General features: G+C 31.4%; 1 protein-coding gene across 2 annotated transcripts in view; it reads left to right on the plus strand.

Moving 5' to 3' along the window:
* LOC145246855 (protein timeless-like) overlaps positions 1-22,450 on the plus strand; it is a 199,072-nt gene that overhangs the window by 145,104 nt on the left and 31,518 nt on the right. For both annotated transcript variants that reach the window (XM_080108702.1, XM_080108703.1), the window contains exons 5-13: positions 348-528; positions 3,873-3,985; positions 4,110-4,170; positions 9,220-9,273; positions 11,936-12,090; positions 14,599-14,668; positions 18,021-18,130; positions 18,472-18,585; positions 20,609-20,724. In XM_080108702.1, the coding sequence (XP_079964828.1) occupies positions 348-528; positions 3,873-3,985; positions 4,110-4,170; positions 9,220-9,273; positions 11,936-12,090; positions 14,599-14,668; positions 18,021-18,130; positions 18,472-18,585; positions 20,609-20,724 (974 nt within the window). The remainder of the gene's footprint in view (positions 1-347; positions 529-3,872; positions 3,986-4,109; positions 4,171-9,219; positions 9,274-11,935; positions 12,091-14,598; positions 14,669-18,020; positions 18,131-18,471; positions 18,586-20,608; positions 20,725-22,450) is intronic.

A 22,450-nucleotide genomic window follows, 5' to 3' on the forward strand; every position in this document is an offset into this window, starting at 1 on the left:
ATGTTGCTTTTAAACCTGGCTGGAGGCCAGTTAAACTTGCCACTTTCTGTTGTTTTATTTCAAGGTTGTTTTTAATGTTGGGGAAATCCAGTCTTTTGGTGAAACTCGTTCCCCAAAACTTCATTTTTTTTTTTTTTTTTTTTTTTTTTTTTTTTAAATCATTTTCTGAATAAAAAAAGAAAAACCGCCACACTATTTTCACACAGTTTCATTTAAAAAATTTTTCCTGAATATTTTCATGTTTTCAATAAGAGCTCTACAAGCCGGATTAAAGAATGGTGGGTCGGATTTGTAAATGATTATCTGAAAAACTTTCCCAAAATAATGTTTAAATTTCCACATTTCAGACTGCTGTCCAACTTGACTCAATCCCTTGACTGCCTCTTTCCACAAAGTTTCCAGCAGAATTCAATGAATGCTGAAATCATGGAGAGCATAGTTAAACTTTTGCAAACAATTAAACTCCTTTTTTGCCAACAACAAAATCTCGACAGATTATTCTACCTTGTTAAGCCGATCATTTACAAGGTATTATTACTAGTCATATTATTATTGATATTTTTGATATTGTGATTATTATTATTATTTTATTTCTTATTATTGGTTTTGTTATTACTTTTATTGTTATTTTTATTAGTATTATGTACTTTTATTAACTTTCACTGTTATTATTGTTAATTATTATAATTATCATTATTTTTATTATTCTATTATTATTTTTATTACTACTATTATTACTATTAATTGCTCATATTAATATTATTATTTACTTTTAACTTTCATTATTATTGTTATTAATTTTCATTATTTTTATTATTTTATAATTACGGTTACTATTTACTTTTATTAATTTTTATAAGTGATTATTATTTTATTTATTATTTTTTATTATCATTTATTATAATTATTGTTATTATCATTAATATCATTCATTTATTATTATTATTATTTTTATTTTTATTTCATTCTAATAACAAATAACCAAAGGTTATCAGCATCTTTTTCTTATTATTACTCATTAGGAGTTCTTACACGAGTCATCATCAAAGATTTCTCTTTGAACACAACTTGTGGTGTTTCCTGGACTCTGAGTGACAGCTAGGCTAGCAGCATCTTATTTCTTTAATGATGATTAATTATTATTATTATTACTAGCAGGCGGGGGGGGGGGGGGTCCCAGCTTTGCTCGGTTGTAAAATACGATTAAATATGACATTTTAATTTGTCTAGATTTTGTATGTGTTATTACAGAGTCATGATTTCAAAAGTTAAAAAAAAAGAAAAAAAAAAGTATTTCGGTGCCATCAGCTAAATTCGAAACTGAAAGCAAAACTGTAGCATTCAAAGCTGGTGATGTTACTGCCGTATCAACGTGACACGCATATGAACTGATTAAAAATTAAAAATAAACTAAGATGAATGTACAAAATGTTTAACGATTTTTTTCAATTTCGACCCATTTTTTTACCCCCCTTTTTTTTCTTTTTTTTTTACATAGGCATTACCACATTATCAAGGCCAAGAGGCCATTCAAGGATAAGGGTTAAAGAGTGTACAGTAGAAATTGGACAATATAGTAATCATTAGTAATGAAAATTTGGTAAATTTGATAACTTATAATTTTAATCGGCTAACGAGCCATAAAAGAACAGTCCGTAAAAAATCCAATTATTTGAGGCCCCCAGTGCTGCTCTGCAACTTTTAGTTTTGGAAGAGATAAAGTTTGAAAATATGGAGATAGACAGACGGATAGACATACAGCCTTTTATATATTAGACTAGCATTTCAGTCCGGTGTTGCCTGGGTGTTTGGAGGTGTATGTTGAGCAAAAAAAAAAAAAGGTCAATTTTTTAAAACTTTGACCCCTATTATGACTCTTAACATTTATTGTTTTGCGCTCAAATCAAGTTATTAAGTTAGATCCATGTCCAAGGAACCTATATCTAAAATTTCAAGTGTTTAGACCCAAAATTGTCAGAGGAGTTTGATAGAGTTCTCAAAGGTCAAATCGTTGAACTTTGACCCCTTAACAGCAAGACTGAAAATTGACGGAGTTAAGCGTAGGGAAATGTACACAGACACACAGATACACAGACAGACAGACAGACAGACACTTTCACTTTTATAGATATATAGATTATTGTAGCAAATAGTAGACTTTTCAGTGCTGTGGGACAAGAATGTGATGGAGAAAAAGAACAAGAACGGTAACAATTATGTTCCGTTAGCCTTGGAGATAAGATGAATGCATAAGGTTAAAATCCTGGTGATAGTTGATACGCTAGATGTAGTATCAAGTCGTCTGGAAAGACATTTGAAAAGAACTATGAATCCCTAATATGTTGGGCAGCCTTCAGACCTCTACTTTAATCCTTGAAGCTCTTGGTTTGAAGCCGGAATTTAGGGAAAATCCTCTGAGAAGGAATCCTATCTCTTTTTAGGGAGATGTTTCAAAACAAAATCAAGATTATTACTTTTAATAACCGTGGTTGGGTGGGTGGGTGGGTTTGCCCGGGCATAAAATACGCTTAAATATGATATTTTAATTTTTCCATGTTTTGTATATATTATTATAGAGTCATTATTTCAAAAGTAAAAAAAAAAACGTATTTAGGTGACATCAGCTAGAATCGAAACCAAAACTGTAGTATTGAAAGCTGGTGATGTTACCACTGTACCAACGTGACATGCATATGTCCGGATTATAAATTAAAAATTATAAATAAACTAAGATGAATATATGAAATGTATAACGATTTTTTTCAATTTTGACCCATTTTTGACTCCTGGAATGGTCAGTAAAAAATCCGTTTAAATAAGGCCACTAGTGCCGCTCTGCAACATGTGATTTCGGAGGAGATAGAATTTGAAAATATGGAGACAAACAGAATTATAGCCTTTATGTATTAGACTAGCGGGAGGTACCTGGCATTGCCCGGGTCTTTGGAGGTGTGCGTGTTAAAAAAAAAAAACGTTGGCCGGTGTTTGAAGGTGTAAAAGAAAAAAAAAAGTTTGAGTAGGAAGGTAGGATTGAACCCCCGAAGCCTTAACGCGAAGGTGGAAATGAAAAGGGGGGAAAAAAATGCCGGTCACCTAACCATCTCAGCCACAAGGGGAGAGGAATTGATAAGCGTGTTAAGTTAAGGTTTATAAAGTGAAATATACAGGTGCGAGGGAGTTAAGTGGCGTGATGTTTGACCTAGTTTTGCGCTGCAAGCCAGTTACTGTTTCTCCCACTCCATCATTCGCTTTTCAAAGACGCAGCGAGCAAAAATAACTGGTAAACATAAGGCAAATTAAAGATAGCTGTGATCCCCGTTCTTAAGTCATAGTTATTATGCTTTAGACGTGATATAAAAAGATTTTAAGAAGGAGCGAGCCGACCCAGAAGCCCGATGAAAAAAGCCTTTTGCGAACATACAGAAAAAGTCCACACACACATTTTCGCTTTTATATTTATAGATTATTAAATTTTATCAACTTTTATTATTTTGTTTTATGCCTTTCCTAAAGTTTGAATTTTATTTAGTATATTTATTTATTTAGTATTTTATATTTATAGTATTTTATTTATTTTATTATATATTAATTTATTATATATTTATTTATATTAATTATAGTATTATATATTAATTTATTATATATTTATTTATATAGTATTATATATTAATTTATTATATATTTATTTATATATTTCTATTATTAGATATTATTTTATTATATATTATCATTTATATATTTTATAGTATTTTATTTATTTTATTATATTTATAGTATTTTATTTATTTAGTATTTTATTTAGTAATGTTTTCAAATGTAAAATTTGTGCCCATATTTTGCTAAAAATCATATTGTTTTCTTTTTCTTAACAGGGAGAAGATAAAGAAATCATCAACCAATTCCTATTGCTCGTCCGAAACCTTTTATACATTCAAGTATGGGACAGAATGAGTGGTCCGGCGGATATTCAGTGTAAATTTATTAAGTAAGACATCTTTTCGTTTTTGTGTTGCTAACGTTTCGGGATTTTTATTGAGTTGATTGCATTTATTTTATTTTGTTCATTGAACATATACTTAATTCCATCTTTTTTTTTTTTTTTTTTGCAGAAATATGTTCGAGTGTGAATTGGATGAGATACTGTTGTCACTGCTTGCCCACCCATCAAAGGTGAGTATTTACGCATGTATACAGCATTTCTAGACCATAATATTAGGTTGGTCCAAAAATAATGTTGTTTTTTGACGTTCAACTTTATGTCAAAAATGACATTATTTTTACACCAACCTAATAAATTCTTGAAGTTTAATTTTAAAAAATGTAAAAATAAAGCAAATATTCATCACAAAAATAAATAAAAAGCAGAATTGAAGACTTTGGAGTTGACAGGTTTTGCTTTAAATATTTTCTAATGGGAAAAGTATTTTTGAGATGAGCCTGTTTCAAAGAAATATTTTCAGTGGAAAAGGTTTGCAGTAGTGTTGGATCGAATCGAAAAATCAGAATCTTTGAAAGTATCAGAATCAGAAAAAAATTGTGCCTATTTTCCGATGCCAAAAGCGATTCTTTTCATAGTTCTTATTTGTTTGCTTTTGGTAAAACTTAATTTCCCACGGTTTGTATTAATAATGAAATGATAAATATTTATTGATTTTAAACTACCAGTAAAAGCAAAATCTGAAGATCATTTCCATGAATGTATTGCTGCATTTGGGAAATTATATGTACAGTTTTAATGGTTTTTTTTTCTTGCTGTTAAATCCCCCAAAAAGCAACCCTCTATTTAGAAATGAAAAAGAATCTGAATCGATAATTGTGTTTATTTAGAACAGAATTAGTAATTGTATCAGAATTGGGGAAAAATATTGGGATCATTCCATCACTGGTTTGCAGATTTTATAATCAAATGTGAGAAAAACAAAAGATGTGATACAATAAACAAAACAAAATAACGAGTCAAGAATGCATGTATTCACAAGAGATAATTTATATATGTTTAAAATGGAAGTTTACAGCAATAGAATGCAATAGAAGTATTTTGGGGATGAGCCGGATTCAGAGAAATATTTTCAGTGAAAAACGTTTGCAGGTTTTAGAATCAAATGTAAGAAGTATGAGTAACATTATAGACGGTAAACAAAACAAAATAATAAGTCAAGAATGCATATATTCACAAAAGAGATAATTTAAAATATGGAAAGTTTACAGCAATAGGAAGACATAGAATGTTCATAAATATCCAAGATTAAATAAATAAGGGTTACATAAAAGAAAAAAAAAATGTAGGCCTTTGAATTTCAACAAAATTATGTACTATATATATATATATATATATATATATATATATATATATATATATATATATATATATATATATATATAATGTATATATATAAACTGTTGAATCCAATTATTTGCCATAAAAGAAAAAAAAGGTTTCTAGAGTTTTTTTTTTTTTTTTGGTGTTTTATGATTATTTGAAAATTCCACCATTAGTGACAAAGAATTGATTGCCATCATCTCCCCTACAATTAAATGAACAATATATTTTCTGAAAAATTTGTACATTGGTATTAATAATTGTTAGCATTAGAATTGTTTTGAACAAGATTACAAATATTATTTATCCCATAAATTCTGTATTCTACTGAGTTATATTTATATATATATATATATATATATATTTATTTGAGGGTAAACAGTTAGATATGGTTGCTACAAGCAGCCATCTGTTTCAGTCAGTGAGACTTCCTCAGGTGACCGTGAACCCACAAAGAAAAAGAAAAAAGGGGGTTAAAAAAAAAAAAAAGAGCTGTAAAAAAAAAAATTTACAAGGAAATTTTTTTTTTACTTTTTTTCCCTTTTTCTTGAAAGATATTTTGCTCTTGTTATTGACCACTATCTAACAACCTCATTCTATTTATTAGCCCCGACTTTTGAACATCTCAAACCTGTATATATCTATATAATTATAAAACTCAAATGACCTTGCAATGAGTGATGTAACCCACTTTCCGGTTTACGACATCCGGCTGTGTATGCGCGCATAAACATTAACCCATAACAATGTAAGCAAATAAACACAAATCGCTTCTTTTGCAGATTTTGACCTGCACACTGAAATATTAACGTTATTATTTCGAAATTATTATTTAACATGGGAAGAGTGAGAGTATTTTGCAACTATTTTTTATTACAACTATACTGTTGCTATTTTCTTACAACTAGACAACTTTAACCCGTTGACAAACATAATGTAGTAAAGCCTAGACTACTACTACTACTACTCTCTATTCGTCCCTTTTCCTTCCTTCCTTTTTATTTTTTTGTTTACATTTCTAGATACAAAATAGTTGTTGGAGAACGGTGGTGAATTTGTTGACACGTTTACTAATCTGTTTCAATATTAGTTTTATTTTATTTATTTGGGTTTTATTTTTTTGCTTCAGGTTTTATTAATTATTTTTTTTTAGATTTTAAGTTTCTATAACTTGGTTGAAGGATTCCAATATGGGTTTTTCATTCTTATATTTCTCATCGGTAGGTTCATGTGCGTTTTTGCTGCTAAATGACATTCGTCAGCGTTTGATTCGTAGGAAAATCATGTTTAATTTTCGATGTTTGAGCGATTATTCGGAAAAATAGGTAACTTTACATAGATAGGGAGGATTTTTTTTTCATGTTTGAGTGATCCGTCCGTGATTTTTCATAGAAATGTTTCTGTTATGTCAAAAAAAAAACTATTTTCTTTACGTCACAAGTGTCACGCTCATACATGAATTCCATAGCTAATATAACATACTGACCCAACAGGTCATGGGTAGTCCAGTGTATATATATATATATATATATATAATTTTCAGAATGTAAAAGATTATATAATTATTTCCATAGTCAAATAACGTTGCAGTTCACAAGAGCCATAAAAGTAATAATATAAATGAAAGTTTTTAATTGAATTATGTAAATTAAAAATTTTTAATTATGTAAACTAAAAATTTACAATAAATTGTTTGACAATGAATATAGAAAATTTAAGTTTTTTTTTTTTCTTAATCCATGGATTTTCAATGAATGGGTCATCTCATCAGAGGAAATGTTTTTAGCTAAATAATCTATTATATCTATAAAAGTGAACGTGTCTGTCTGTCTGTGTGTCTGTCTGTCTGTGTACATTTCCCTACGCAATAACTCTGTCAATTTTTAGTCTATAGACTCGAAATTTGAAATACCGGGTACTGAGATTTGGGAAAATCGATGTGACGGGTGTCAGCCAGAAATTTGGCTGTTAAGGGGTCAAATTTCAACGATTTGACCTTTAAGAACTCTACCAAACTCCTCCGACAATTTTGGGTCTAGACACTTGAAATTTTAGATTTAGGTTCCTTGAACATGGATCTAACTTAATAAAGTGATTTGAGCCCGAAACAATAAATTTTAAGGGGTCATAATAGGGGTCAAAGTTTTAAAAAATTAACCATTTTTTTTGTTTTTTTGCTTTTTTTGCACAGCATACACCTCCAAACACCCGAGCAACGCCGGGCACCCCTGCTAGTTATAGTTAAAAATAAAATTTCAGTTAAATCATTCTTGCTTGCAGAAATTTTAAATTTTTCAAAGGATTTTATCATACTGAACTTTATGGATTACGTCATATGCATGAACTTGAATGTCAAAGAAACTTCCCTTTCAACCTGGAATATACATAAAAAAAAAAAACTCATAATTCAGTCTGGAATATACCAAGTCGTCATTGCTTTGGATTTTACAACTGTTCCTGTATTTTCATTCCTTCAACCATGGAATATGTTTTTCATGCAATCTTTATAAATTTTATTTTTAATTTATGTGCTAATAAGCAAAAATTATAATTATCTATATTTATTTTGCTAAAAAACATTTCCTCCGATGAGATAAGCTATTCATTGAAAATCCATGGATTAAGGAAAAAATTTTAATACTTATTTGTACCACTTTGTCAAGCAATAAATTTTGTTGTAATTCTGCATAATTTAACTGAGAATTTCCACATATATATATATATAATGTTTGTGTATCTCAACTCGAAATCATGAATGCATTGGTTCTTCAATTTGATTAACTACCAGCATCTTTGTTCAACGTAATGGCTCAATATTGAACAGCTATATATATATATATTTATTGAGCAAATAGTCATTCACACACCTCAGACCTGCTCTAACCACAGCCACAGCCCAAACATGATATACTAAAAAAACATATACATGAATTGATTCAAACAATTTGATTATGCAAAGTAAGTGAATTTTTTTAGATGAGATATGAATGTTTGTATTAGATTAATCGGACAATTTTTCTCATTTTAAAAATTACCTCGAGTGTTATCTACACAATGTTTCAGTTGGTGTAACCTCCAACCTTTGTCAGGTGTAAAAGTTCCTGCCAAAACATGGCGACTATTACACTTTATGAAGGTCGGAGGTTACATCAACCAAAACATTGTGCAGATAACACTCGAGGTGATTTTTATTCAATTTTTAAATTCTTCTGAGTACCAAAGTTAATGATTTTAATGGAAGAAACAAAATTCTTTACAAAACTAAGTACGTATTATTTGGATTCAGCATTCATTTTGGGGATCCGTGGCGCAATCGTTAGAGTACTTGGAAAAATCAATTGTACAAGTAATATTCTCCTGAAGATTGAAGATTCAAATCTCAGTGTGGACGACCAAAATTACAAATTACTTAGGACCTCTATCCTTTCAAGGCTGACAGAACAAGAGCATTCTACTACCATGAAGTAAATAGACGGTTTCGTATCAAAGTTAATGATTTTAATGGAAGAAACAATTCTTTACAAAACTAAGTACGTATTATTTGAATTCAGCATTCATTTCAGAACGAGCATTCTACTACCATTAAGTAAATAAACGGTTTCGTTCAAAATTCCATCCAAATTCCTGAGTTCAACAGAAACCTTCTCGAGTTCGATACAATACATCTGAAGAAGGTCGAAGGTTACATTGATTAAAACATTGTGAAAATGACACTCCAGATGAATCCAAATCCTATGAATAACCAATCTTCATCTCAAAAATTCAGAAACGTAAAACTAAGTACTCTCAGTTTCACTTAGAATCATCTTCATGTATTTTTTTGGTTTTGTATGTTTTGTACTCTCTTTTTTCTTGTTTGTTTATGCTGGGGAGTAACTAGTGTTTTATTATTCGTTTAGATATATTGGGGAGTGATCATCGTTCAGACGTTGTCGCTGCTTTTTACTGATCAGGTATGACATTACTTTTTCTATTGTTGTTATTTCTTTTACATTTTGCAAATGTTACTGTTGTGGGGTACAAATCACCTCTATTTGAGAACTAAGTGGAATCAACCAGTCCTATGAATACCACTGGTTTCAGAGACTAGATGGAGACATTCATACCATGCTGCATGCTACGAACACGTTCCTCTCATACCACTTGTGGCTTCTGTATTCTTTATGATAAATATTATATTTTATACACTTTACACTACTTGTGGTTTCTTTCATTTGTAACCCCTAGCACAGGTATACAATAGTTTATTTATTATATAAAAAAAGAAATTAGTTCAAAGCAAAGCCAGGAAAAATCATGGATTACATAGAAAAATGCGAGCATAAGAAGTAATATGGTTAAGCTTAAACATAGAAAAGCAAAAAGACTAGTTGTTAAAACTGGAAAAGAAAAAGAAGATATTTTATTAAAAAATATAAATTTATAACTTAAAATATTGCAACATTAAGAATTAAAAAAAATTCAATTTAACATTATATACAAAGTATTAATGCTGCAATATTTTAAGTTATAAATTTATTATATTTTTTACTAGAATATCTTGTATTTTCCTTTTCCAGTTTTAAGAACTAGTCCTTTTACTTTTCTAAGCTTAATCTTAACCATATTACTTTTCATGCTCGTATTTTTCTATGTAATCCATGATTTTTCCTGGCTTTGCTTCAAACTAATTTCTTTTTTGTGTTCAATATCATATGCATTCTCAACAATTCCATTAAAAATTATTACCAACTTCTTAAATAGAATAAATAAAAAAAAAATCAAATACAAGATTTAATTAAGTAAATAACCGGAAGGAAAGGATAAAAAAAGAAACAAACAGAATTAACGAGCGATGTCGTAAGCAAGATATTATCAATTTTGTTAACTCTCCCTATGTAACCCAAATAAAATGGCATGCAAACAATATTCCCGCTATGATTTATAAAGGTGTGGATGACAAAAAAGTTGCTATGGTAACCAACAGCCAATCGGAAGAAATTGTCTCTAAAACGTCAATGTTGAAAAAGTTGCTATGGTAACCAACAGCCAATCAGTAGAAACCGTCTCTCATGTTCCTTACTAATTCTGAGGACTTTTAGACACCAGTAATTTTATTATAACTTTTGTTTTATTGAATGAAATTACTGTATTTATTTGTTTATTAAAATAGGGTCGCTTCTGGACAAGCGCTCATCGTTTTCCAAAATATGAACAAAGTTATATAAAACAAGAGATCCTCAAAGAGGCTTACTCATTCAAACAGTACTGCGTTTGAATTTATGATTATGTGTTAGTTTTACATATTTAGAACTGCTTTAAAGCTTCACCGCTCACTCATTTTGCGACCAAATTTCAATCTTCTCAGCTATATTCTGAAATAAAAATTTTCAAATTTCGTTCATTAAAACAAAAGTTTTAAAATTATTGGTGTTCAAAAGTCTTCAGAATAAGTAAGGAACATGAGAGACGGTTTCTTCTGATAAGGGAAGGTGGGGAGGTAAATTAAAAGAGAGAGTGAAGTGGAGAAGGGAAAGACATGGCCTAAGTCTGATATAATGTATTCAGTGATGATATGACATTTTTTTAATAGGTTGGGAAATGTAGTGATTTTTAATTAATATTAATCAATATTAATCGATGAGAAAAACAAGACAAAACTAATCGATAAGGAAAAGAAGATAACGTTTATCTATAAAAAGACAAAACTAATCGATTAGAAAAAGAAAAGAAAACAAAACTAACGTTCCTGTTACTTCAAACTTAAGTGTTTCTTTTTCTTCATTTCTCTCTCTGCCTTAAATACAAGCGAAGTGCGTCGGGCAAACATTTTTATTATAAACATTTATTATTAAGATTAACTTCCCCTTTTTTTGCTTATAAAAATTAAATCTGTATTCGTGACGTACATACATACATTCGCTTTTATTATTATTATTATTTCTTACTATTAATTTAATGACAACTATTTAATGAAATCATTTAATGGCACTTAACGCATGCAGTCACATTATTATGGTATATTACGGCTCATGCAATGTATGCATTTACGGTGTAAATTATGTCTAAAAACAATAATTGCAACTGGAATCCACAGCGTGGCATTGATCAGAATGATTAGCAACATTTGCGTTTGTTGCATGTAAGTGTGCAGCAGGTTGGTTCTATATATAAAAATTGAATAGATCACATTTGTGTAAATGCATGTATTATTGCTCGAGGATGCTGAGAACAATTTATAAAATGTTTTACGAAAACACCATAAAAGAAATTATCTGTGCAGGAGAGAGCCATGAGATGGACCATTTAACTTGTCTAGAATCTGCAGTTATACACACATAATATCTTAAATGACACAACTTTTGGTCTTAAAATGCACATCAACTTATATACAAGTATATATATGAATTGTGTTTAGCAAATTGATTTTTTTTTTACCAATTATTGTATTTTGATTTTTTTTTATAATTTTTCAAAAAAAAAATTTCTTTAACTGAAATGCTTTTCATATTTTATCATTAAAAATTATTAATTTAGAAAAAAAATATTAATTAAAAAATTTTTTTCTTTAACATGGTTCTTAATATTTTATCATTAACGAAAAACTATTAAGATTTTTTGCATTTATTTTGACAGAGTGTTTTGGCTGGGCTGAATGTTCCCGAAAGCAAAGTGTCTGAAGATATAATTTTCAATGCTGACAATTGTGAAGTGATCTCTGTGATGATGGAAGCCGACAGAAATATTGCAAGCCGGGCACCTGTCCGGGACCACATTCGGATGCAGTTAGTGTAAGTAATAAAAAGCCTAATGAAATGTTTTATTATGGGAAGTCACAAAATGTGAAGTTGGTAAAAAAAAAAAAAAATGAACAGAAGAATCTAGAAGCTTTTGTTGATTTGTAAAAGGAACATTTTAATCAAATGTAATTTTATGCATATTGTTATTAATTAAACATATCACCATGATTAATTTATAACTGTTGTCTTTCAAGATTATTAAAGTGGCACACATATTTTTTCTGCAATATTCTCACTCACATTCCACTTGAAAATGACAGTCAACAGAAAGGGGGTCATCTTCCATCATGATAATGCTCGTCCTCACATAGCACTACGGACCAAAAATCTTAGAATTTGGTCGGGAAATCTTGCCTCATTCTGCATATTCTCCCGATCTAGCTCCCTCAGATTATCACTTAGTTTGAGGATTACAAAACAGTTTGATTAAGCTACACTGAATATCCTGCGTTTCATCCACTCTAGGTCTCTTCAGGCTTATGCGAAGAATCCTAGAGTGGATGAAACGCGGAATATTTAGTGTAGCTTAATCGCCATATACATTTTATAACTTACTAACTAGCTCTACCTACATATTGAGCACTTTTGAAGTAAATACTTAAAGTTTACACATAAATCTATACTTTTGTATATTAATTATGTAAGTAATTAATTATGTAAGTAAATTAAATAGTTATATATGTGTGTGTGCGTGTTCTAAAAATACATTATCAACTTTACATTTGATATCGATATAATAAAATAGTTTCTATTTTATTTATAACTCAAGTACAGTTATTTTCACATGCTATAGGCGTTAGATGGAATAGATTCTGACCCAAAGATTAGCCTTAGATTAACATACCGAGGTGATTTAACATGAGTTTGATTCATATTTTACATCAATACCTAAAGAATTTGTAAGTGAGGTGTCGCCCCATTCCTGCTCTCAGCTAGTTGATTGTTTTCCACTGGAGTAAAAGTACTTCTAAACCAAGAAGCCCTCAGAAGAGGAGATTTCGATGTCATTAAGAGGAGGGGGGCACTTTCTAGCTATTTAACCCACAGCTGTAATCTGATCTCTTCATGAGATGTTGTTCATGGCCGAGAAAGCATTTCTGTGACTTCATTTATTAGACTGTTGGTTTGCGTCCAAGATGGCGTTCATCATTGATAGCTTTTGTGATCTCTATTCGACTGGAAACTTTGAAGCAAGTCAAGAATTTTATCGAATTGAATTAAAAATTGACACAACACTCATTGATAAAAGATTATATTTGAAAATACTGCGAATTCCTAAAACGAAAATCACCTTTATTGGGGTTTATGATGCTCGTCTGTAATTTACAAATTCTCAATGCACAATATATATATATATATATTTGAAAATACTGCGAATTCCTAAAATGAAAATCACCTTTATTGGGGTTTATGATGCTCGTCTGTAATTTACAAATTCTCAATGCACAATATATATATATATATATATATATATATATATATTTGAAAATACTGTGAATTCCTAAAAGAATTTTTAAGTGAGGTATTTACAAGCTCGTTGACAGATGGAATCAAGTTATAGAGAGGAAAGATTGTGGCTGTTAAAAATAAAGATTTTCGAAAAAATATTTTTTTATTTTCCAGATAAAATTTTAAATTAGCAAAATCTTTTATACCGACTTAATATAACAGTTTCCCGCCTTTTTTACACAGTCCTTTGCGTTATTATCATATTCTGCGTGATCTTTCAAGCTGCACCAGTTGGACAATAGAGAGAAGAAAAGGCAATGTTGCTTAATATGGTCTTCTCCACATTCGCAGATGGTTGTGTCAGTTTTATAACCTCATCTCGTCCTAGTAAAGTTTTGATCGCTTCATTCCTGCTCTCAGCTGGTTGATTGTTTACCACTGGAGTCAGAGTACTTCTAAACCAAGAAGACTTTGTTCACTTTAAAATTACCTGTTTTAATCAACAGAAATAATAAGAAATGAATGCAACAAAGCTTTATTAAAATGAAACAAAATGAACAAAACATATATATATATAAGTCCTCTCAAACAGAGCTATCTGGTAACCTTTGTTATATACCTAGCTAACATTAGATCAAAGGAGAACCTTGCCACTAATAAATTCTACATACGTAAAACTAACAATACTTTCATGCCAGGGAATTGATTTTTATACTGAAAAGCGAAATGAAGACGTGGCGATCGAAAAAAAATCTCGAAAATAGCACGTAAAAGTCAGGCAAATTAAAGATAGATTTGACCTCTGTTCGTAACTCGTAAATATTATGATTTAGACAATATATATAGAAAGTTTTAAGGGGTGATCCGACCGAGTGCCCCCCCCCCACCAAAAAAAAAGCTTTTACCAGATATCCACAATAAGTGCGCACACACACACACACTTTGCCTTTTATATATATATATATATATATATATATAGATGATCCAAAACGGTTGATATGCCTTAAATCATACAAACGTTCTTATAAAAATCGTGTTCTTTTATTTCAGAGCCATTTTGAAGTCTTTTAATTCTCGATTCTTGATGAGCGGCTTTAGCGGACTTGTTTCTGATTTGAAGGTAAATACTTTACTTTTTTTAAAAAAAATATTTTTAAAAACGTTTTATCCATCTGCATTTCCTGACGAGTTCAGCAATGCTCTGGAGGTATCCTGAGTTTCATTTGTACCCATTTAAAAATTTGTAGGGGGGGAAAAAAATTAAATAAATATGCTTAAAATAATTGACAACATACCCGTCTCATTTTTTGTGTTTTTTATTTTTTGGAATCCTTTGAGATAAGGCTTCATAATTTGTGCATTCATTCTTTTTGCGGACTGTCATCCTCATCTTCATAGTAGTTGTTGTTGTTGTTTCAACATGTTTCAATGAACTCATCCTCCGGCTGTCTTCAGGTAATTAACTGCAACAGTACAGATGGGGGACCATTTGAGAAGGCTAGGTGCTGTATGTTCCTTCTGGGAAGGTTGGGTGTGGGGCCAGCACCCTCATCCTGTAAAAATAAAAAAAACTCTTCGCTACAAAAGCATCTACAAAGTTGTAGATGGCCTATGCCCCCTCTAGGGGCTCAAAGGCTATGGATGGATGGATGGATGGATGGATAGTTGATAGAGGTTTTGAGTCTCTACGGTTCCAGGTGAGCATTTTCTGAAGATTATGGTTTCAATCCTATCCAAAGAAAGCCAGATGATTAGGTAGCCAAAAATGTGGTGAGACTACTACAACTATGGAAGGTAGTAATTACTGGGGATACAGTTATAATCCCTATCCCGTAGCAGTTAATCACCTGAAGAAGGCTAGAAGATAAGTTAGCCGAAATATGTTAAAACCACAACAACTCTGAAGATGAGGTAACTATGACCTTCACCTTCACCGAGGTGAACGATTTATATGACCTTCACCGAGGTGCGCGACTTGACACACAAAAATAAACCACCTCTTAATCACCTGCTAACGTACGCGTCACTGTAACGTCCAATGACAACAACAACAACAACCTTCTCACTCGACCTGCCTTTATACCACTATCTCAATCCCTTCTCTTGCACATGCGCCTGTAGATTCCTGACAATCTCGAGACTTCCGCTTATAAAAACCCAAGTTTTGTTGTCGCGCATGCCTATACAAGGCACAAACACGAGGGCGTTTGTTGTGTTGGTAAGTACTACAGTAACAGTCCACAAAAAGAAAGAATGCACATACCCAATTCTGGTAAGCATTAAAAAAGATTATTTTAAAATGTCTGTTTTTCTTTCAGTTATGTATTAATTTATTTACCCAATTATTTTTTCTTTTTACACTTGCCCCTGATCACCCCTCCACCAAAAACTATTGTTAAAATTTATTATTGGAATTTAGTTTTGTCATTTTGCAGCTTGTGATTCACTTGCTAAATTTCCTCATAATAAATGCATTCTCCAATTTTGAATTCAACGTCTTCCCACATTCCTTTTTGTAAAAAACAAAACAAACAAAAAACGTTCATTACATTTTTAAATATACTTTTCAAATAGACATACTAATAAATGCACCACCTAGTGTCGAATGTAAGCAAAAGGGGTAGACAATTTCCATTCAAATCAAGTCGGGAACGATTCAAGGAAACTTAGCCGAGTTGCTCAAGAATTGCACATACTAAATTTGTCAATTGAATTCTTCCGTTATTTCAGTTAAGGCCAATTGATCTTATGTAAAGTGGAATTTAATTCATTTCATATAAATCAGATCAGAGTAAAAGGCTCGGTGACTTGGTTGATTATATAAACAATCTCATGTCACCTGTCAAACTGTTGATTGAGCAGGCCCAACATTTTGACATCTCTGCCTATACCTGCGCATCTCCCCATAAGTACAGAACTAGCCTGGCACAAGGTTGATTAATGTTGGGAACTGAGGCTCCCTCGAAAGGGTGTCTCACCCATTGTCCCAAGAAGAGTAAAAACACAAAAGACGTCAGCAATATAATACATAACGTCACGGATATCAAGGTTGAGAATAATGCTGTAATAACTAGGGCTGTGACAGCATAATATTCTTTTCATTCTTTTGACTCTTGAGTTGGGTGTGGAGCCAGCACCCTCATCCTGTAAAAAAAAAACTCCTCGCTACAAAAGCATCTACAAAGTTGTAGATGGCCTATGCCCCCTCTAGGGGCTCAAAGGCTATGGATTTTGATTTCCAATATTAATATTTTGTATATTATTATATAGATTGATGTGGTTCTCAGTTGATTAACTGTGTCTAATTGTGTCGGATATATACTTAAGAGTCAAAACTATGAAAAAAATATGCTCTTGTCATAGCCCTAGTAATAAATCATCTTCATCATATCATATGAATCTGAAGATTCTATTGTTGGCATTGGTTTCCCCGATGTTTTTCTAGTCAGAATTCATCGGGTAATTACAGGCGAGACTATGTAAAGGTTGCCAACATCCTAAGTGAAAGTAATTTTTGTGGAATGAACTGGATTCAAACTTGGAAAACCCAGGTGGTCAGTTAGTGTTGTTAACCACTTGACCACTGTCATCTCTCACTGTAATAACTGAAAGGAAAACTTTGATAATCGCCAAGAGTGAAATACTCCCTGAGATTTGTTTGCTTTTTATTCTTAATAAAGTAGTTAATTAATTAGTTACATTTCTCTGTCATGTGTAAGTTGTTTCAGACATGTGAAAAAAAAAAACAAACTGAAACCACTTCCATACTCGATTCGAATCCCCATTGGGGGAGCAAACCAGGTAACGTTTTATTTATTTTTTTTACAAGCAAAGAAGCTGGATTCTCTATACTGTGCTAGAAAGCTAGTTACGCCTGAAAGTATTCTGTACCTCTACAAGGCCACCGTTCACCCATGTGTGGAGTATTGTTGTCACATTTGGAGGGATGCATCTGCTGCTAGTATCTCACTCCTGAACAGGGTTCAAAAGAGTCATCGAAGTTTCAACCTCTGTCTCATCGATGTAATGTTGCATCCCTCTGCCTGTTCTACAAGTATTTTAATAGTGAATGCCCTGACAAACTACAAGCACTTGTACCCTCTCAATGTAAATATCCCCCACAAACCTGACAAGCAGCAAAATTCCACCCCTTCACAGTAGAGATCCCTAGATGTAAGAAAGCCTTCTACTCCAATAGTTTCTTCCCCCAGAACTGCTAGACTTTGGAACGCCCTTCCAAGTTCCTGCTTTGCCAACTGTACTGACATTCAGAAGTTCAAGTGTAATGTGAACGGACATCTTGCTGCTCAACTTCCTATATAGTATCCCTGCAACTTATATCCCCGATAGTAACTTCCTACATCAAAGTGGCACTGTGCCTTGTTTGGAATGAAAAAAAAAAAAAAGAAAACTTTTTTTTTTTTATCCCTTGTTTCAAACGATTTCATGAGAATATTTCTTTTTCGTTGTAGGAGATTTTGATTTCCAAGGATTGTAACTTTGATGGATCCTACTTCATGTGGCTGGTCATGTTCTTTCTACGAATTTCTAGAGTTTCAGAAATGAATTTTGTTTATATCAGGTAAGTAAATTTCAACTCCCAAGTATATTTTTATTTATCTGCTATTTAATGGTCGTAAAATTCAGACAAAAGGTCCGTTCAATCTGAAAAAAAACCCACCCAAAGAAGGAGCAGGCTAGATTAGATGCAAAAAGTAATATCTTAAAATTAAGATGGCTTAGGTCACAGGTAATAAACCACTTTTCAATAGGAGAAGGTAATACGTAGGAGATTCTTCTCCTGAGACTGTAATGGCTATGTATTTTTCGTTTGCGTTAAAATAAGGGTTGGAGGTCGATATTTCTCACTTGATTCTAAATTGTTTTCTTTTACTTTTATAAAAATCTTCTTTTTTTTTTCAGAGACGTGATTTCCATTGATACTGTCGGTTTCTTAGTTTACATGGGTGTCAGTACTCATGAGGAAATACTGATCGGAGAGCAGAAGAAATTGGACGTTAGTTCCAAAAAGATGAAGTAAGTTAAGTTTCTTTTTCCTCACATTCAGAACAAGAATGTAAGTCAGTTTTTAGACTGCATAACTCTATCTGACAGCGTAAGGCCGTACTTCTCAGACCGGAAATGGTAACAAGGCAGATCAGTTCCTTCATTTTTTTTTTCTCTCCTGCTTGTTTCTCCCCTGTGTTTGTATTCTTAAGGGCATAATAGATTCACTAATTGCTATAAGAATTAAGTGATTGATTTTGCGCTACGAAACAGATACTGTAAAGAATTGTATAAATCAACTGAATTAAAGGAATAAATTATAAGATTGTCAACATCATGAATTTTGGAATATAATTATTTGTCATTTATTCTCTCTTTCTCTCTTTCTCTCTCTCTCTCTCTCTCTATATATATATATATATATATATATATATATATATATATATATAAACACAGAGGCGTATAAAATCAACATTAGATATTTTTATAAGGGTTTTGAAATGAATATTTCTGTTTAAGGGCACAACGCCGCACTTCTCTATATAGGGTGCTTGTGTATAGACCGGAAATGGTAACAAGGCAGATCAGTTCCTTCATTTTTTTTTCTCTCCCGCTTGTTTTTCCCCTGTGTTTGTACTCTTTCTTTTTTTTTTTTTTTTTTTTAATAATCTTTAAAAAGTTTCGGTTTTATTTTAATTAAGAGTTCTTAAAATAAGTTTTTTTTTTTTTTTAATTATTGAAAACACTTTTTTGCGTTCTTTATTTAAAAAAAAAAAAAGAATTATTGAAAACAGTTCTTTTGTGCTCTATTAAAAAAAAAAAAAGAATTATTGAAAACAGTTCTTTTGCGCTCTTTATTTAAAAAAAAAAAAAAGGAATTATTGAAAATACTTTTTAAAATCTTTTAAAACTATTTTGGGAATATTATGTATGAGATAGGTTTTTTTATGATGTTTGAAATTTTGTTATTTTAATTTCAATAATTTTATTTTCATACTTTTATAGGCATATTTATTATATAAATTCATATAAAAACTTCTTTTTTTTTAAAATTAAAAAAACGTTTTTATAATTTAATAAACATATCATAAAGTTTCAAATAAAATAAAAGCTCTTATTTTTTAATTCTGTCATTAAAAGTGCAAATAAAGATTGTTATTTTCATTTATTTATAATTTTGTTCATTTTTATTGTATATTTTTACAATAATGCCGTTTTCTCATATTTTATTTCAATAAATTGCTTCACAATAGAAATACCGAAGAACAATAAAAGTGAAGGAACTATTTTGCCTTGTCAAGTGTAATGTGAACCGACATCTTGCTGCCCAGCTCCCAGTAGCTGTTCCCCCTGATAGTAGCTCAGTACACCAAAGTGGCTATATGCCTGGTTTGGGGTGAAAATGTAATGATAAAAAAAAAATGTTTTGGTGCTAAATTCATTTCTTGCAAACTATTCATATATGAGACGTTTCAAAAGTAATACCTCCTATTTTTTATCCCCCCCCCAATTGAAGTTTCATTTCTCTATTGCAGATATTGAAAGTGTGAGACTAAGAAAGCAACCCTTGTCATGGACGCAGTGTTGCATCGTTGAATTCCTGACAAAATTGCAATCAGAATGGTTGTGCCTATGTAGCAAAATAAATTCTGAAACACAAAAGGTCACTCGTTTTAATGATACAACTCCCGTTTTTGTAGCTCTACAACTTGAGTTAAAAAAAAAAAAAAAAGAAATGACTTCCAGATGCCCATAACAGCTATTGTTATCATTGGCAAAACTGAATTGGGAATGATAGTGACTAAGTAGAAAAATAAATTCTGGAGAAAAAATTGTGGTACATTTTAATGGTACCACTCTCGGTTTTGTAGCTCTTCAACTTTTTGAGTTAAAAAAAAACTAGGAGGCTTTACTTTTGAAATGACCTTGTATGTTGTGATTTGATTGTCCTTCTTAATTCTAAGTTTTTAGTTATTTAAGTAATCTGTATTTGGTTTAATTTTTGAATATTTAAGTTTCTATATTTTTTAAAAAATATTATTTTTATTTGCAGGCTGCATTTTACTATTGCATCCATAAAGGAACTCTTGAAGACTCTAGAGACTTATGACAACCATTTGTGCCATTCTGTCTCTGCGGAAGATCGACACACAATCAAAGAACTCAAAAGTAAGAATAACCTTTGTCGTTTTTTCACTTTTAGACAAATATAATCTATCCTTAAATTCAGAATCAAGAATTGCAGACTTGTAGAACTCTCTTCCGGCACTTCTGCACGTCAGTGACATAAGGCGAATGTATGTATTTTAGTTTCAAGAACCGCCAACAGATGTCATTTGTCAGCCAAAGAACAGGGGTCGATAACTCTTCTTTTTCTAAAAGTGCATGAAAACTAAAATTATATTTTGCTACATTTTTATACAACCTTAACGTAAAAAAAAAAAATTCTAAAAAAATCTATAAACGTTTTGTGTTTTTATCATATTTATTATTTTCAGTTATGAATCACACATTGAAAACAAATTATATTAACACATTAAAATTATATTTTGATACATTTTTTATGCAATAAATGTTTCAATTTTCTTTTTTGTTATTTATTTTATTATATATTTTTACTTTATCGTAAACACTTGTTTATATTCGAGGTTCACATAATGGTCGCTAGACTTCAATTCTCTTTCGAAGAACAGGGGTCAATAACTCGTCTCTGTTGCTAATGTCACTGACATGCAGAAGTGCCCTCTCTTCCTGCTGACTGTTTTCCTCCTGCCTACACCCCTAGTCTTTCGTTGACTAAGGTCAACAAGCATTCTTCTGTATTTGCAATAATCTTTTGTTCTTTTTGACTCCTTACATTAAGTGGCTTCACACCTTGTCTCTAGCGATTTCCATAAAATAGATCATCTTTACAAGCATTTGTAGAATTTTCTCTGGGAGCATCATCATCATCATCATCATGACGGGCTCCTTGCCCGACTGACCAATGTGACTCTTCCTCTCCAGATTTTCCTGTCTTCCATCAGCTGCCTCAGATCTTCAGGTCCACAGTTGGCGTCGTGTGCTATTTGCTGGATGTACGTGGATCTAGGTCGTCCTTTGCTTGCGCGTCTGCGCCGTGGAGTCTCTGGATAAAATTTGTTGCTTTGGATTGAAATTGAAAACCCCAAAACCGTTTTTAGATCTAATTCTTTTTAAGATGATTTAGAAGGATTATCACATAATCTTTCAACCTAGAAGGATTATCATATAATCCTTCAACCAATCAAGTAATTTCACATGAAACATAATAAACCTGCATCTCTAATTTTGATATACTCACATACTAAAAAGCTAATGTCACCTTTAAAAAGAAAAAAAAGTGACTAACTCAGCCTTGGCCATTTGACTAGAAATACAGGTTTTTTTACATATACATTTTTTATGATGAAGTCAATTAACTTTTAGCCTTTTTCACTGTAGCTCAGATGATAATGACTAGGGCTATGACAACAGCATATTCTTTTCATTGTTTCGACTCTCGAGTATATATCTGACACAGTTAATCAACCGAGAACCACAACGCTCTATATAAAAACATAAGATATCTATGGATACACACTCGAGAGTCAAAACAATGAAAAGAATATGCTGTTGTCCTAGCCCTAGGAATGACAAAGGCTGATGCACCAAATAACGGCTAAGGCTGAATGTTTTGGTTTTGATTCTAGTTGATAGCACTGATGTTTTTTTTTTTTTTTTAACTTTTGAAATCATTATTATATATATTAGGTACAATGTAATAATCAATAGATAATTTGTTCTATAATAATAAGCATGAAATCTTCGTAAATTAAAATATTGTTTAAACATATTTTACAGCTGGGCAATACCAAGCGGCCTGCTGGTGTGTGTA

The sequence above is a fragment of the Euprymna scolopes genome, chromosome 24, assembly GCF_053919585.1.
Source record: "Euprymna scolopes isolate OS-2025 chromosome 24, ASM5391958v1, whole genome shotgun sequence".
Lineage (NCBI taxonomy): Eukaryota > Metazoa > Mollusca > Cephalopoda > Sepiida > Sepiolidae > Euprymna > Euprymna scolopes.